At 35.0% G+C, this 18125-nt stretch overlaps 1 protein-coding gene across 2 annotated transcripts in view; it reads left to right on the top strand.

Moving 5' to 3' along the window:
- PPP2R2A (protein phosphatase 2 regulatory subunit Balpha) overlaps positions 1-15976 on the top strand; it is a 72881-nt gene extending 56905 nt beyond the window's left edge. For both annotated transcript variants that reach the window (XM_081077668.1, XM_081077667.1), the window contains 7 exons: positions 169-334; positions 6147-6259; positions 7362-7539; positions 8358-8522; positions 9440-9609; positions 11870-11961; positions 13116-15976. In XM_081077668.1, coding sequence (XP_080933794.1) covers positions 169-334; positions 6147-6259; positions 7362-7539; positions 8358-8522; positions 9440-9609; positions 11870-11961; positions 13116-13395 — 1164 coding nt within the window. In that variant the 3' untranslated portion in view covers positions 13396-15976. The remainder of the gene's footprint in view (positions 1-168; positions 335-6146; positions 6260-7361; positions 7540-8357; positions 8523-9439; positions 9610-11869; positions 11962-13115) is intronic.
- Positions 15977-18125: the final 2149 nt, after the last annotated feature.

The following is an 18125-nucleotide window of genomic DNA, read 5'->3' as shown; positions in this document are numbered from 1 at the left end:
CCTTGAAAGACTTTAAATACAAAAAAACAAAACCAAAAACAATATAATTGTATATAAGATACAGGTAATGAATTAACCAGAATTTGCAAGATCAGTTGGAATTGATTATGTTTGATTATTTTGAAATATTTCTTAACAGTGGTCCAAATATTTTTGTTTCCATTTTAGAACAAAATCCAGTCTCATAGCAGAGGAGAATATAATGTTTACAGCACCTTTCAGAGCCATGAACCAGAGTTTGACTACTTGAAAAGTTTAGAAATAGAAGAAAAGATCAACAAAATTAGGTGGTTACCCCAGAAAAATGCTGCTCAGTTTTTATTGTCTACCAATGGTAAGTGTAAATTTTTTCTTTTCACGTGCCCTCTATGTATACATATTCTGTTGGATACTTTTCCCTTTTCAAAGAGGAACACTTGTTAAAAGATCTCTGCAAATAGGCATTTGGAAATATTTCTTCCCCACATAGAACGTATACTCTTCCCTTTTTTGTCTTCCCTTTTTAAATTTTCGTTTAGTTTTTAAATTCTGTGAAAGAGATTCTCGGGTGTCAGTTTTCTTCTAGCACATACCAGTTTGTAGTGAAAAGAATGGGCTTTTACCATTGGGTTTAGATCAGATTCTGTTTCTACCACTTGTTGGCTTAGTCTAACACTGAGTCAAATTTCCTCATCTGCAGACTGGAGATAGTAATATCTATAGTAGTATTGTTATGAGTAATAAATGTGATAATTCCTAATGTTTTAATTCATAATACGTGCTCAGTTAATGTTAATTTCCTTTCTGCCTCCTTTTTTAAGTGTGCCAAAACTCTTCAAAGAGTAGTTCAAACTGTAAATTCAAAATGCTCTGTTAAAGTATGGTCTCCATGTAAGGATACTCTTGAGGAGAGCACTCTTCCTACTTGATCCTTGTCCACTGGGGACACAAACTGGAATTGACATACTTGCTTCTTCCCAACAAGCCTCGTGTCTGGAAGAAGATTCCTCTTACACTAGTTTGCTTGCTCAAGAAAAGTCAGTAAGTGTGAGAGTTAGAACTGTGTGTTGACTCTATCGTAATTTAAACTCCTTTATGACAAGAAGTGGGTCTTTCTTATTTTTGTTTTTCTAATTTTTTTTTCACGAGTTATTGTGACTTGGTTTATCCTTTGGGGGAAGGAGTCTGAAGAGAGTCCTTAGAGTGATTAAACGATACTTCCAGGTTCTGGGTAGCCATAGTCTGTAAAAATTTAGATTACAACTGTTTTGAGACTGGCACAAGGGTTGGAAAAACCTTTCATACTTTCTCATCCCTTCACTATTCATAAAAACAGATTTTAGCATCTAGACCTTAACCATTCTTTCCCACTTGCAAAATGGAAACTCAGTGTACTTCTGGGTTGACATGGTGGGAAATGTGGAGTGCCCCTTTCATCCAGTTTAGGCGTCATCACCCTCGGTCTTGACTTCTTGGAAATACATTCCACACATGATGCCACCCAGACACCGTAGGTGTCTGCCTCCTGTAGCCCATTTTCCTGATCAGCAAAGCTCTCCCGAACCAACCCACTGAAACTTGTACCCTCTACCCCCTCTTTTTCACATAAACTGCATTTGCTTCTCTTCTTAGTAAATGAAAAATAAATAGAAATAGCAATTTAAAGCTTATAACTTACAACATTATAGATGGAAGTACTATATTTACTCATGTCATATATTGGCTTCTAATCTTGGTTCAGTTTTAATTTGTGTAACAAGCTAAGTTATTTCAAATAGCACTTTAGATACTGCTTTTTTCTTTGACATCAAATAATACGTAATTATACCATTTATATAGTTTCTACTTTTGGAAGTAAACGTCCCAGGGAAGTGTGCTGTTACATTACATGTATTGGAGTATTTGTTCTTAATAATTTGGCAGTTTCATTACTTACAGGCTGAATCATTTTACTTGTTATAAAGGGAAATATTTAAAATACCGACTGAAAGAGAATAGTGTGAAGCCCTACATACCCATCACCCAGCTTCAACAATTCTCAGTTCTTAGCCATTTTTGTTTCTCAAATACTTCTTCTCACCCTCCTTCTCAGTATTATTTAAAAGCAAATTCCATTTCAACTTATTTATGGACTAAATCTTAAATATCTTTCAATTCCCAGTTTATATCCATGTGTCTTCCTTGCAGGCTTTCTTGTGCTCCTTTGGTTTGAAATAAGCAAGGCAACATAAAACCAGATGAGCCTTTCTAGACACTAAACTCTCCAAAGGCTCGTACAGGAAGAGACACTGGGGATTCCAGTGATTGGGTCAGGGGTTGTGAATCTATGTAATACTTTTCTGTAGACTCAGCAGTGTCTCCCAAATAGGTTAATGTAAATTTGAAAAATCATTGATTAATAATTAAAGTTATTTTAAAGGACACTACAAAGTGCATTGTAGGTTTTGGTCTATTTGTTGTTGTCAATCAATACTAAATAAAATACAAGTATTTGAGGGTTGCATTTTTGTGTGTGTGCTAAAAATAGAGTCCAATGTAGAAGACTAGAACGGGTATGGGAATTTTATAAACCGCTGTGTCTGGATATGGTGGGATAGGAAAAAGGATAGGAGGAATAGGACTTCAGGTATATTTGAAAAGCTTTATTTTTTTAAAAGAGAGAAAGCAATTATGGGAAAATGTCAACATCTGTTAAATCTGAGTAATATCTTTATATTACTTTATATAGTTTTTCTCTATGAGATATAGCATAATAATACCTCCTCTCCCCAAATGTGTAATGGGTCTTTATACTCATAAAAAGATTAGAAACTACTGTGGGAGAATGGTAGAAAAGATGACCAAATCTGATTCAGCAAAATTAATCTTACTTTTATCCTTACATTGGCTTTCCATGATCATCATAAACTGTTCAGTGTTTCCCAGATCACTTTTACTTAAACAATTTTATAGTCACTTTTTATAACTATTTCATTTAATGTTTCTTCAAGTGATTTTGTTTTCTTTCTCTTCAGTCTTTTTTTGCCTTTCTCTGAATTCTCCTTGATTCCTCCACATTACAAAAACGTCCAACTCTAATCTGCTGACCATGGGTCTTGAATATGGGTAATACAAAGTTCACTCACAAATGGGTTGTTTTAACAGCTTGTCACAGAAGCTTTTGAGATCTTACATAAGGCTGCGTTCTCACAGAGGAAACATGGTAGCATGATCTTCCCTATCCCAACTTTCTGCTATGGCGAGAGAAACACAGGGACTTCTGGGCTTCTGCGATACTTTTTTAGTTATTAGTGCTGATGATTTAAGGAATCATCATAGAGCAGTAGTTCTTTACCTGTTAGAAGTAACGATAATCCCGTTCACAGAAAAGTGTATTATACTCATATAATCGTGCATGCAGTCTTAGGGAGTTTGATTATTCTCGTATTCTCATTGTCCGTCCACTGATGGGCCAAAAATTCCAGATTTAAAAGTCACTATCATAGAGCACATGAATTTAAATTTTTAAAAAATTTGATGTAATAGGTATTAAAATTATTTTATTTTCAACTTGCTTTGTCCTCAAGCAGTGCTGAAATTGTGTAGTACTTCTATGTCCTGTCCTGTGTTTATGCTATTAAAATTTTTTTCAGGATAAAATTTTTTTATCCTCTTTAAGTCACAAATAGTATCACTTTAAAATTTTTAAAGTTTAATTTGTTTTGAAAAATATTTACCCAACTTTTCATGCATTTTTAAAGAATTTTCTTTCAATAACACTATTAGGAACCATAAACTGATTTCATCTCATGTGAAAGTTTAGTAAGTATATTGTGATTTCTTTATCTGGATCTTTAATAAAGTTGATGAATTTGAACAGGCCATGAGACAGTTATGGGGGTTGGGTGGCGGGTGAGGGTGGGGTTGGGAGCTTGTCATCCTCATAATCTTTAGATGATAATTTCTCCCAAAATACAGATTTTAGACTTGATTCATTTCTATTACAGATTTAGGGACAAGTAAAATATTCTAAATATATATAACTTTAACTTATGTAAATATATGTAAATTAAATTGAGCATAGAACACACATGTAACTGCACTGCAAGATAACTAGAAACATGATTGCATAGGGTTTAAGTGAAATACTAAATTACAGATTAGCAGAGTTAGCCATTTTTCTCTGTTTACACTTCATCTTTGCCGAGGGCATCTACAGGGGTGGCCAGATTAGAGGAGTCAGTCACTGCTACCGCTCTGTATGACAGTTTTTAAAGTGACTTCGTACATTAGTTTTTTAAATTGTATGGTGCCCATTTGCTTGTGAAAGACCATTAAGAATACAATATTTCTATGAGTGCAATTTTAGGATTATAACAAAGTATTAAAATAACATGCATGAATCCATAGCAATATAAATAAATGAACAAAATAAGTGGGAAGAAGTGATGCTTTTTATAGGAGAATTCCAAATACTATGTGGATGGATAGTACTCCCTGCAGTGAGGATAACTTAATTCTCCCTTTAAGTGTGGACTGAGTTACTTACTTCCAAAGGATAGAGGATGGCAGGTGGGGAAATAGTAACTGCAGTGGAGATACTAGCGTAAGCTGTCTTAGCCACGTGATCAAAGCTAATGTCACCAGCAGAAGGAAGCGTCCTGTTGATAACATGTATACCCTCACTTCACCTCCGGTGCTCTTCCTAAAATCCCAAGATCCCAGTCAGGTCGAGAAAACAGCAGATGTACCCAGTCGAGGGACATTTTATAAAATGCCTCACCACTGCTTCACAGTACTATCAGGATGGTGAAAAGTAAGGCAATCTGAGAAATTGTTAAGGTTAGACTGAGACTTGACAACTAAATGCAGTGTTATTTGGATTCTGGTTGGGATCCTGAAACAGAGAAAGGGAAGTTAAGTAGAAAACCTGGTGAAATCTGTGTGCAGTCTGCAGTTTAGTTAATACTAATGTACAGTGTCATTTTCTTAGTTTTACAAATGTACCAGGTTGCATGATATGTTGACATCAGAAGAAATTTGGGTGAAGGGCTTATGGAAACAGTGCTATGTTTTTAACTTAACCCAAAATGAAATTTATTTTTAAAAAATACTGTTTTATATATTCTTAATACCTAAGAATTTTGTATTGAGGGACTTGGAAATGTATGCTTTTAATCGGTCAGTTTTTTTCGGGCCCTGTTAACCTGCTTATCCCTAATGCAGTGGGGAAAAATAGATTTAAACGGGCATCCAGGCTAGGAAGTGTGAGACCAAGTGAGATATTCTTTACCATAAGTTAGGATATCTTAACTGACTTTGTTGTTTGTTCTCTTTTAAAAATTAAATATTGAGCGTATATCGGCAGGGTGCCAAAAAATGTCTGTAAGTGGACACTTTGGTCAATGTTGCTCAAGCAGTAGTTTGTCGTAATCAGAAATGTCTGGAAACTGATGGTAACCACTTTGAGCACCTCTTGTGATTGCAGAAGTCAAATGTGACTTGTATTCATCTTTTGTTACTGGTGTATATTATTACAATTTTAATAATTTTTTCCTTTCTTAAAATGTGTGTACTTTTTTTGGCACCCTCTGTATATGTGTATGTTTGTATATAGACTTAGTCATATGTGTTTTCGTACACATAAATTTTTTTTTAATTTATTTATTGGGGTGACAGTTGTTAATGAAATTACATAATTTCAGGTGTACAATTCTGTATTACATCATCTATAAATCCCATTGTGTGTTCACCACCCAGAGTCAGTTCTCCTTCCATCACCATATATTTGATCCCCCTTACCCGCATCTCCCTCCCCCTATCCCCCTGACCCTCATCTCCCTCCCCCCACCCCCCTAACCACTAAACTATTGTCTGCATACACATAAATTTTTTCCCTTTAGCTTTAGTTTTAAAAAGATAAGCGCCTGGCTGTAACTAGATTTTAATATCAAATGGAATTTTATGAGTTTCATTAACATAAATTTGCAGTTTCTGCCCTGTATGTCCATGTATTAGGTATTTTTATTTACCTGGTGATAGGAAATTTGTTAAGTCAGATAAGGGATTTTTATTCTTGGGATATTTTTTTAGGTGAAATATGGAATTGCATATTTAAATATACCTTAAAATGTTTTTCTTCTGTCAGTATTACTCATCTTTTGAGGGCTTTCTTCATTGTTCCCCAGATAAAACAATAAAATTATGGAAAATCAGTGAAAGGGACAAAAGACCAGAAGGGTATAACTTGAAAGAGGAAGATGGAAGGTTTAGAGACCCTACTACAGTTACTACACTACGGGTAAGTACGTACTACATAGTCTGTATCTTGAGCAGCACTTGACGAGGAATAATTACATTGGTGGAAACGTAATTGCAGTTTAAGAGGTTAAAAATAATTGCAAAAACCACAATGACTTTTGAACCAACCTATACAATCCAATCCCTCCCAACAGTTCTGTAACTAGATAGAATACTGAAAACTTCCATTTTTAACAGACCCTGACCCACACAGAGATCTCTCTGTGGCCATGGGCAGAACCAAGACAACACAAGACTGCCACCATGTTTCCCCAAAAATAAGACCTCGCCAGACCATCAGCCCTAATGTGTCTTTTGGAGCAAAAATTACTATAAGACCCGGTATTCTATTCTATTCTATTCTATTCTATTCTATTCTATTCTATTCTATTCTATTCTATTCTATTCTATTCTATTCTATTCTACCCGGTGTTATGTTATGTTATGTTATGTTATGTTATGTTATGTTATGTTATGTTATGTTATGTTATGTTATATCATATTATACTATACCCAGCGTTACGTTATATAAGGCCCGGTCTTATATTAATTTTTACTCCAAAAGATGCATTAGAGCTGATTGTCCAGCTAGGTCTTATATTCGGGGAAACACGGTATATAGTGTACCACACTCTCTTGTTCTCTTGGTTTGAATATCAGCTACTACAAAATTAAGTTTCTAGATTAATTTTCTTTGGAGATCAAAAAAGGTGAAATGGATCAAATCTTCCAATACAGCTTAAAAAATATCAAGAATTAGACACTCTGGGCTAATTTCCTTTTTAGCTACTTTAATGTAAACTGTGAACATTTACTAGATTTGCAAGTCTTTCAAGCAAAATGGTGGAGCTGGGAAGAACTGCAAATTCTAATACTACTGCTATTTGTAAAAGAAGATTAATTGTCCAGGCTGTTTATTTTTCTTTTTCTCATTTCAACACTTTAAAGGATCAACATCAGTTGCTTTTTAAAATTAAATCTGTGTAATATTATACTGTTTTATATTCCCTCAAAAACTGTAAAAATGAAGTGTTCTGAACCCTCCGCGCTGTTGTAAACAATGAACGTTTTGAACTGACTGTTTTTCATGTGCTTATTGACAGGTGCCAGTCTTTAGGCCCATGGATCTAATGGTTGAGGCCAGTCCACGGAGAATATTTGCCAATGCTCATACATATCACATCAACTCAATTTCTATTAATAGTGATTATGAAACATATTTGTCTGCAGATGATTTGCGGATTAATCTTTGGCATCTGGAAATTACAGACAGGAGTTTTAGTATCCATTTGGTTTCATTTTTGGGTTCTATAAAGTCAATAGCAATATTTCTTCAAACCCCATTTTTATTGTTTATATTATCCTCCTGAAAATTTTCTGTGCATATGCAAGTATGTGATATATAAACATATACATATATGTAGATGTATACAAATCTATATGTTCTTAAGTATGTTTTTAAAGTTCTTGATAAATGTTAGCAGCTATTACTACTACTGTTAGTTTTTCCACATACATATCATTTGAAAAATTAATACTTTACTATAATTCATACTTAACAATGTATGAAAGAGCCTGTTTTCCTATACTTTTCCCACTCTACTTAGTGAAAGTACTCTTTTGTTGTTTTGATTTGTGTTTATTTCATGATGAGTAGGTAAACATTTTTCATATTTATCAACCATTTATTTTTTTCTTTTCTAATTTTTAAATTAGATTTGCATGTTTTTATTTTTCTTTGTTTTTAAAGCACTTTTTATGTTAAGTAAATTAGCTCCATTGTTTGTGTACACTAAGTTCTCTTACTATTTAGGAAGATAAATTTATCAATCTTTTCTTAATGGCTTCTGGGATTTGTGTTGTACTCAGAAAAACAGACCTCTAAATTTTAAAATTTGTCCACATTTTCTTCTAAGATTTTTCTTTTAAGCGTTAAAATAAAAGTTTTGATCCCTCTGGGATTATAATCATAAGGACTAGATTGCAATTCAGAATTAATACTTGTGCTTCAGCCTATGAATTAATTTTAGATTTGAGAAATGTAAGATTGTGTTTGCCCTTTTTTCTAAGTGGAAATTCCTTAATAAGATGCTGTCCAGATATTGTGGATATCAAGCCTGCCAATATGGAAGAGCTGACAGAGGTGATTACAGCAGCAGAATTCCATCCAAACAGCTGTAACACGTTTGTATACAGCAGCAGTAAAGGGACTATTCGGTTATGTGACATGAGGGCATCTGCCCTCTGTGACAGGCATTCTAAATGTAAGTTCAGTGTGTCTTTTTTTTCAAATTATAGTATTTTCTGTTTGTCTGAAGTTAGCCTCAGAGACATGGTGACCACATGTACATAGGTTTACAAGTCTTAAACCTTTGTGCCCAGGGCTGCTTGTACCCTTTGGTAAGCTGCTGACTACGGAGAGGCATTGTAGGTTATTTGGAAGAATATAGAAGGCTTTCTCAGGGGCCTGTCGATATCCCAGTGGATATATTTTTGCTGGAATGTTACACATTGGGAACTTGGGGTGAGGCTCTCCAACCGTATATATATTCAAGTAAAGCAGTTACTTTCTTTTTTTCCCCTCCCTCACTCCCTTTCTTCTTTTCTGGTTTGAGCTTCTTGGGAAGGTTTCTTCTGAGAAGAGACTTCCTTGGCTTTAAAAAAAGTTTGAAAAGCACTGGGTTAAAAAATTAAGGGGGTGCATTATTCTTGTCTTCCTGTTTCTGAATATTTTTCAAACTCATGAAAATTGGCACCTGCCTGTTACCAAACTAATTTTAGCTGGGCCACTAAAAAATACAATGCAGGTATGAATTTGAATGGTGAAGACAGTGTGTTTCTTGTGGTGACAGTGCAGGCAGGCAGTATACGTAGAACGTGTCTCTCCGGTGTCCTGGAGCCAGAGAAGTCCTGGGTGAGTCTGGTCTGCTCAGTGAGCTGTGGGCCTCTGGAAGCGTACTCTGTCCTTCTGCATCTTCAGTTTTGGTGTTTACGATATTCTCTGAAGAAACTTTCAGGGAGATCATCTTACAGCCAGACAGATGGTTCTGAGTCCTGCATTAGGCTCTCCTATGTAGTTCCCTCTTAGGAGGTTTGTGAGCGGTTCCAGCAAATGCTTTGTGCCAGCCGCAATATCACACAAATTGTTGTTCCTGTTTTTTGTGTTTTGCTTGTTTTTTAGTGTTTGAAGAACCTGAAGATCCCAGTAACAGGTCTTTTTTTTCTGAAATCATCTCCTCTATTTCTGATGTAAAATTCAGCCATAGTGGTCGCTATATGATGACTAGAGACTATTTGTCAGTCAAAATTTGGGACTTAAATATGGAAAACAGGCCTGTCGAAACATACCAGGTATTTACAGTTTTTTCTTTCAATGATCACATACCCTGTTTAAGTGTTTATAGAGAAGGATTTTGTCGTATGTGTAATAATACAGTGTTTGTTCACCATTAAGCTTTTTCTTGCAAAGGTCCATGAATGTGTTGTTTTTCCTTATGTTAAATGCATGTGGACTTTATAAGCTGTGTTGTCTATTCACTTTTGCAGTTAAAGTGTGATTTTGCTACCAGTTTGGTTCAATATTGACAACTTTCCCCCCTCCTTCTACTTACATTTAAAGTGAGGAGGGAAGAACACACTCTATTAGGGTCTTGGGGGGAGGGAGGTGGAGAGGTAGGGAAGAAAGTAGCCAGTCCCAGTAGACGTATCCGGGTCGGAGCATGTGCAGCAGTAGTTGAACTAGAACTTAACTTTGGCATAAAAAGTTAAAGGGACTGGCATTCTGCGTTTTGACTGATAACTATTGTCTTAAGCTAAGGGGAGGGGTTTGAAAGCTCAGTGGACAGCTTTAGGACGGAGTTGCCTGTCGTTGTAGGATGTCAGTTCTGATTGTCCTGTCAGCCAACCACTACCAGTGACCCCCTAACCTCTTCTAGAGAAGAGAAGGAAGATGCACACGGTCGGGAACAGGCGGGGCGCAGAAACCTGTTAGACCCTAGGTGGTTACAGTGTAGAACACGCTTGACATACAGAATTGAAAAATGGTACCTTTATGTTGTGTGTTCTCAGTAAGATTAGAACGGTATTTCTCAAATTTTTAATCCTCTTTAACAAACATAAACCACTTAAGATTCTCCTTAATGGTATTTGAAATGTCCAAATACATGCATGCTACATTGAAGCAAATGCAGAGATAATACTGCTCTGTTTTCAAATTAAATTTGTATAACTGCCAAGACGCTGATTTGTGTCCTTGTGATTCTCACCACCCCTGCCATTCCCATTGAGAATAATTGATTTGAACCGTAACTTCATAGTCTTGTTTGATGAGAAGCCCTGTACATGCATTCTAAAACTTGGCTGAATTGTTGTGATTTACCTAATTTGACCTGACTGATTGGCAACTTTTCTGCCTTTGCTGAATTAGGTTAATGATTGAGAATAGAGTCATACTCGTAGACAGTGTATGCAGATGCAGCTGTTCCTGTTGAGTTTGTATAAGCATCTTGCTAAACTCTGTGTGATTGAAGGGTAATTTTTATCTTACTAACGTTTTGTCTGCCATGCTCACTTTCAATGCTGCTCCTACATGAATTGCAATTCCTCCATGTTAACAAATTTTCACTTACTGTCACATAGACGTGGTCTGAATCATTCCACTATACTTATAGTTGAAATGGACTCTTATATGACTTTAGGTTGCTTCATAAAGAATAGAGAATTCTAGGCATTTAGCAGGTACCTACTCTTTTCTATCACCACTATTTAAGGTTCTCTTTAAGAAAGATTCTCTTCTAAGTAAAAAAGGAGAGTGAGATAGAGACTCCTTTTTTCCCCATCTGATCACAAGAAATACTTTGAAATTTTCCTTTGTAATTGAACAATATTATGAAATGTATCATTTCTCAGGATATGTCCTAAATACCAGATTTATTTATGTTCTAGTTTATCCCTTTGTGAAATAATAGTGGTCAAATACAGAATTATATTTCAAAAAGACAGGTACATTTTCACTAGTTTTTGGTATTGTATAAGTAGTATCACATGATGATCAAATTTTTCAATGACGCATACCTAGGGTAACCATATAATTTATCACCAAACCAGGGCATGGTCATGCTATGTATAAAATATGCATTTAATGATAATGTAGGCTTCAGTGATTTATGCTCAGAAAATGGTATTGAAGAAGGAAGTACAGTATTTTCTATCCGCAATTTATGGACTGAAAGCCAAGTGTCAGCATATTCAAATATTGCTACAATATTCTTTAGTTTCTTATCTGTGCCATTTTCAAACATTTGTGGCCTAAATATTTTACTCAAACTTATAAAGAGTACACGTTCCATGCCCAGAATGGTACTTTTCTCTGTTGTACAATAAATAGGAAAGTCTTTGTTCATGGAAGAGGGGCTCATGTTTGTAAAAGGATAAAATGCCTTTATTATTTCCAAGGGAATCAAGTTTTAATAGGAGTCAGAGGTATATGTGTATGTCTGTATCTGCCTTTTCTTTTAAAATATGGACTTGTTAAATCAGTTCCCTGATTTTAGTTGGTTTTTCTTGAAGTGTAAACTAAGAACATACGTAATATAGTTATGTTTTCCCCCAGGTGCATGAATACCTCAGAAGTAAACTTTGTTCACTGTATGAAAATGACTGCATATTTGACAAATTTGAATGTTGTTGGAATGGATCTGATAGGTAATTGATTTTAATTTCCACTTCTCATTCAAATGTTTTATTAGAGGAATGAAATTTACTGTGTCGTCACTCCTCCTGGTATGGTTACCATATTCACTGAAAATAAGGCGAACTTTTTTTAGATAGACATAAGTCATAAATCCTAACTTCACTCCCCCTCCCCCATAGGGTTTTCTTGAAATAAATTTAGTAATCTTACAGCAGTATTGGCAAATAAAAAGTAAACATTGTGTTTCACTAGGAAATGTGAAAATACACAAAAAATTCCAGATATCATAAATTATGATTTAAATATCTTTAAATGTTTCCCTTTTATGAACCAGATCAGTCATGTTAGACATGCCAACAATTAAAATGGTGAAATTTCAGTTTAGTTGTTAACTCTACTGTTCAACTGTTTTTAGAAATATTTGGACAGTATATAATTTATTTGCAATGTTACACACCAGCTTTTCCAGCTATTATATTAATACCTCGTAGAAGTGGTAGTCACTATATATTATTTTAACCCTGTTACCCTGAGTAATAAGGCTTTTTGTAATCTACAACTTTTCCACAGTATGATTCCTTTTTATTATATCATCAGATGTGTACCATTATTTCCAAGCATAAATAAGCTTTAATCTTTCAATTTTTAGTTGCCAATATTTATTCCAATAGAACAGAAAATTGTAAAAGAAAATGTAACTTTGGAATAACTTAAACTTGCCTTCAGGATCATTTGAGGTACTTCATTCAACAGTACTTTCTTTCATCACTGAAGCTTGGTATGATTCAGGTTTTGTGGTGTGTTACATGTTATAAGGGGTAATAGAACTTGGATTATTTATCTTTTTAAAATTACTTGTAAAATTATTTTTATCTGATTATAATGTGAGGCCCAGTAATAAGCTAGCCACAATGAACCTGGATGAGGAATAAGCAAGCTTTGCCTTTGAATGTCACTACTAAACCTAAGGCATTAAGAAGGAAAAAAAGAAGGGGATAGACATTAGAAAGAAGAAATTGGCAAATTTGAAGAGAAGGTACTGATATGAAAAGATGTGGTGCACTGCTACAGCTCGTTCTTCCTCACTAGGTTTATCACTGAATCATTTTACTGAAAACAAACTCTTGTTCACTTATTTGACTGAGTGCTCTGTCTGCCTTTACAGTGTTGTCATGACTGGATCTTACAATAATTTCTTCAGAATGTTTGACAGGAACACAAAGCGAGACATAACCCTAGAAGCATCACGGGAAAACAATAAACCTCGCACAGTTCTGAAGCCACGCAAAGTCTGTGCAAGTGGCAAGAGAAAGAAGGATGAAATAAGCGTTGACAGCCTAGACTTCAACAAGAAAATACTTCATACAGCCTGGCACCCCAAGGAAAATATCATTGCTGTAGCTACTACAAACAATCTGTATATATTTCAAGACAAAGTGAATTAGGGTTGGCATTCCTAGCAGAAGAGCCCACTTCCTGCTTAGTTGAGATAGTTGAATCTAGCATTCGTACCTAAAAAAAGAGAGAGGTCCATTGTGGCGCCCCTTTCCAGTGTTTGACAATGTGCCATTCGACAACACATTTTTTATAGCTACATGGAGAAAGCTCTGTGGATTCATCACCGTGTGTTCTCCATGTCTGCTAGCCATTTAGGTAAGGGTAGGGCACTTTTAATTTAAATGACTTCTTGCACCATCTTGCCTAATGGACTAGATTGGACTGTATCAACATTGATTTACTCCACTTTTTATGCCTTCCATTGTGATGACGTCAAACACAGTGAAAGCCTTCAGTCATGCTTAATGGGATTTAATTGTGTATCCTCATTACTGTATCATTTGTGGGGTACACCCCTCCCCCCTTTTTTAAATTAAATACAGCTCATTCTTTCTGTGGCTTGTAGCATTCCTCCTCTTCTGGCCTGGACTCTTCCCTTCATCTCTCTTACCCTTGCCCCCTCCACCCAGTCTTGGTGGTGGTATATTAAAAAAAGAAAGAACGAAAGCACACAAAATGAGTCAGTTTGGGGTCAGTGGTAAAGGGGGTGTATGTTGAGAACAAATGTTTTAATAACAGTTGGCTGTAATCACTCCTTGCCGTGTCTGGCACTGAAAATAAGGAAAACTACTACTGAATAAAAGTGACAAAGAATGGAGAATCTGGTTTTCTTTTTCTTTTTAATCTACCTCTTAAAGCCAATATTTTGTGTCATAACTTTGGGCGTAATGAAATGAAATGAGTTTCCATTGTTTTATTGGTATTTTTGTTAATTATTTTTAACAAGTGTTCTTTTACATGGAGAAGGAAAGGGTTCTGTATGGACATGTTTTGAATATATATTGGTATTGCTAAGGATTTCACAATCTATAAATGCTACTAGAGGTGTTTTTTTTTTTTACTATAGTTATAAGGGTATTGGATACATTGTATCTACAGTTCTCATTATCTGTTAATGAAATTGTTGTACATGGGAACCAAATTTGTAGAGCTTCATTTTTAAAGACTTTCTACAGTACTTAATTTCATTTTTGCCTTACTAAATACTGAGTCAAAGACTTACAAAAGACTTTTTTAACAAGTTAAAACTTTTTTTGTCATTCAATCATAAATCATAAAAGTATCCTCAAGTGATTTGCGTAGATAAAATTGACACTGCACTAAATATTTTTTTTTGTATTTTATTGCTATCAAATCTGAATGAAAATGTACTTTGCCATAGATGTTTTTTCTCTATTTTTGGTTTTCCAAAGCTATTAATATTAAAGACAAACTTTAAAGGTACAGTGTTCGAAAAGTGCTTAATGGACTCCAACAGCTGCCTCAAATAAAAATTTAGTAATCTGTATATGAGTACCTTTCCCTAAATGGTGATACCTTATCCAAAGAAGAAGAGTACCCCTATTTTATATAGGTAGAATGTACCTTTGTCAGTCTTGCAGAAGCTTTAATGGAGAACAAATGGACTTTATTTTTAAAAGATAAATTGAGCAGGCATTTATATTATTAGAGAATGGTAGTATGCTTTGCTTGAGCAGTAATATAACAACCTTGAATTTTAGAGGACTCTGAGTGCTTCCTATATGTCCACTACCTGTTGTTCTATTCTCATCAGTGAAAAATGATTAAACAATTCATCCGTAATTCCCTCTACACTTATATAAATATTATGTCTTGTAAGTTAACATTTTTAGCACACAGGAGAAATTTTATGTAATAAAATTACTGTATCTTTTGAACTTAAAAAATTTGAATTTGTGTTTAAACACATTGATTATATGTCTTGGTAATCCTTCAAATAATGGCACTTTTACTAATTTATTTGGGGACCTTGGGTGCATTCGTAATTTGTGTTATTTATTCTTCACACTTGACTTGGAAGTGGGCTATTCCCCTGCCACAAGTATCAAACCACCGATACTCTGTCTCTGATCAGGCAATTTTTCAGAAGATCCTTTTGGGAGATTGTTTCCCTAAACTTTGGGTGTAGGCCTTGAGATAACACCAACAACTCTTGGAAATTCTTTTTTGATTGAGCGGTAACTGTGATAATTCTCATCCATGACACTAAGGGTTAGTTTTTTTATATTTAAGAGAAACATTGCTAAAGTTCAAATGCCTCTATAAAGGAATGCTATTATAAATTATTGTAACAATATTCTCGAGTATCAATTTTTAATTTCTCTGGTGTAGCAGACTAAGCCCAGCCACTCATATGGTCATGGTTAATCTTTTTATTAATAAAAATTATACTTAGAATAAACTTAGTCTTGTCAAGTTGCTTGTATTTTCCTATTCTCAACACCTACGATCATGCACATACTTTATCCCTTTTGTCGTTTTAAAAATAATTGCAATAGGAAATAGAACTTCCATTCTGTTAATCTCCTTTGATCTTTGTTTAGTGGCTGGGCAATAGTTATTTTATAAATCTCTGTATATAAATATGTGTGACAACTACTGGATATTAAGCTTTCTTCTGTGAAGCCATTAGTCTTGGAATAAAAGAAATACACTTTTTTTCCTTTCAAATTAAGTGAGGAATTTTCTAAACCGTAAATATGAGAATTATTCTGGTTACAGTTATTTCTAGAGAAAACTAGAATTATGAAAACAAGATCTTTTAGTGTGTAACAGTATTTATACAAGTAATGTAGAAAATTATATGCAAAAGCTAGAACAGTACTGGTATTTTTAGTGCAATATAAAGCATTACCTCTTAGGGAACACTGCTTCATTGTGGGGGTTTTTTGTTTTGTTTTTTACCACATGTAAATTCAAGTGGAGATAGTCATGTGCACTCCTGAAAGAACAAAATCTAGCTCCCACCCCCCAAAAAAGGTGTATGCAAGGTCATCAAGAATCAAATCAATTTAGTCTTTGAGAGCACTCCTATTTTAGGTATCTTATTTATCTGTTCAGATGGTTGACCATTTGTGTGTTTGTGTTTTGACATGGTTTAAGAAAGTTTTTTATATACCCTCCCCCAAAAACTTTGGAAACTGACCTTGCTTCATTTTGTAATTGTGCACGAGGTCAAAGTGTCGTAATTCAATTTAGTATTTATTCAGATGCTTAGTAAATTTACAAAGTTCTCAAATGCTGAAGATATTTTGAAGGCAATGATAAATTGAGTTTCGTCTCCTTGACACCTCGCCTCGTGGTGGTGGTATGTGAGCCTACGCTGTATATAAGAAACCCTCACTTGCAGGCTTAAAGTGAATATAACACGTGAAAGGCCCTCCGTGAACACAGTCCCTATCGAGCAGAAGGCACTACAAAGATTAGTTTCCCCCCAAAGGAAGAATTTGGCAAATAAAAATAAGCTGGCCTAAGGGGGAAAGCTAGTTGTCTGTTTAACGTTCTATGCTCTTCATTAGCAATATGAGAACGGTGGTGCGTTATTTGAGGACTTTCCCACTAGAGGGCAACATTCAAGCCTTTATGGGTATTGAGAGTAAACAGGGTTTCTGTTTCTACTGGAAGAGCTTCATAATTAAAAACCAAATTGGGGACCAAACAAAGGGAAAATCCAAAATGTATTTATGTCCAAATAAAACCACCATTCATCATGACTGCAGTGAGAACTTGAGGGCCCTGTATTGGAGGGGGACCCAAATATCAGCTATGATGTCTGTCATGGTCGCACCTTATTGGAGAAGCAGCGAAAATGAAGTTGAAAGGGTTCTCTGCTGCCCTTTCTTTTCAGTCATAGGTTCCTCAGTCTGCCCACCCCTTTGCAAAATCAGATCCTTAGGCGCCATATTAGCTGCCTTCTTCACCAGGAGGCCAGGGATTTCATATTGCACTTTTATGCTAATTTAACTCTGGAATGACAATCCCTTCTAAACTTCTGAATACATGTTCAGAAAGTACACACACACAAAATTACCCCACCAGTAATCTCATCATTCAGGGAAAACTCCTATTCACATTTTATTTTATTCTCTCTTGAAGGCATCCATTTTTTTTTTATAGAAAATGAAACTATATACAGTTCAATTACAGTTCAATGTCCTATTTCTCCACAGCATGGTTATTTTGTGCATTTTCCCATATCAAATGTTCTCTTTAAGCAAGGTTTCCCTGTCTGCATAGCCTCACATTTATGGATGATCCATTATTTAACCAGTCCCTGTTGTCAAGACTGATTCTTGTTCCCATTTTTGCAAGTAGAAGTATTGGAATAGTGAACATACATACCAGTCATGTGTAAGGTTTTTAGGATACATTTCTAAAAGTATAATTACTGTGTTAAAGGGTATGGACATAAAAATTTAAGATTTGATACGTATTATCAGATTTCCCTTCCAAAAGTGGAAGTTTCATCACGACATTTGAATGTTGTTTCGTTAAATAACACTGATGGATGCCATAGGAACTTTTGCTTGTTATCAATTAGCCTATGGTCAAATTGGTTTCGTTGTATGTCATTTTGTCGCGGTTCCAAGAACCTATCAATATTAAGTAAGGACTTACTGTATATGGGATTACCCATATCTTCACACTCATGTTTTATCTTTGTCAATTTGAAAGAGTCAAAAATGGTAACCCAGTCTGTGTTTTCACATTTCTAGCCAGATAATTTCTATAATCTGTATACAAGGGGCTTTTACCAGACGTGTGCTGAAGTCCCCTTTATCAACATTTTCTTTTTTTAATTAATTTATTTTTTAGG

Source organism: Rhinolophus hipposideros (assembly GCF_964194185.1).
Source record: "Rhinolophus hipposideros genome assembly, chromosome: 16".
NCBI classification, from domain to species: Eukaryota; Metazoa; Chordata; class Mammalia; order Chiroptera; family Rhinolophidae; genus Rhinolophus; species Rhinolophus hipposideros.
The sequence above is the reverse complement of the archived record's forward strand: the minus strand, read 5'-3'. Positions and strand labels throughout refer to the sequence as shown.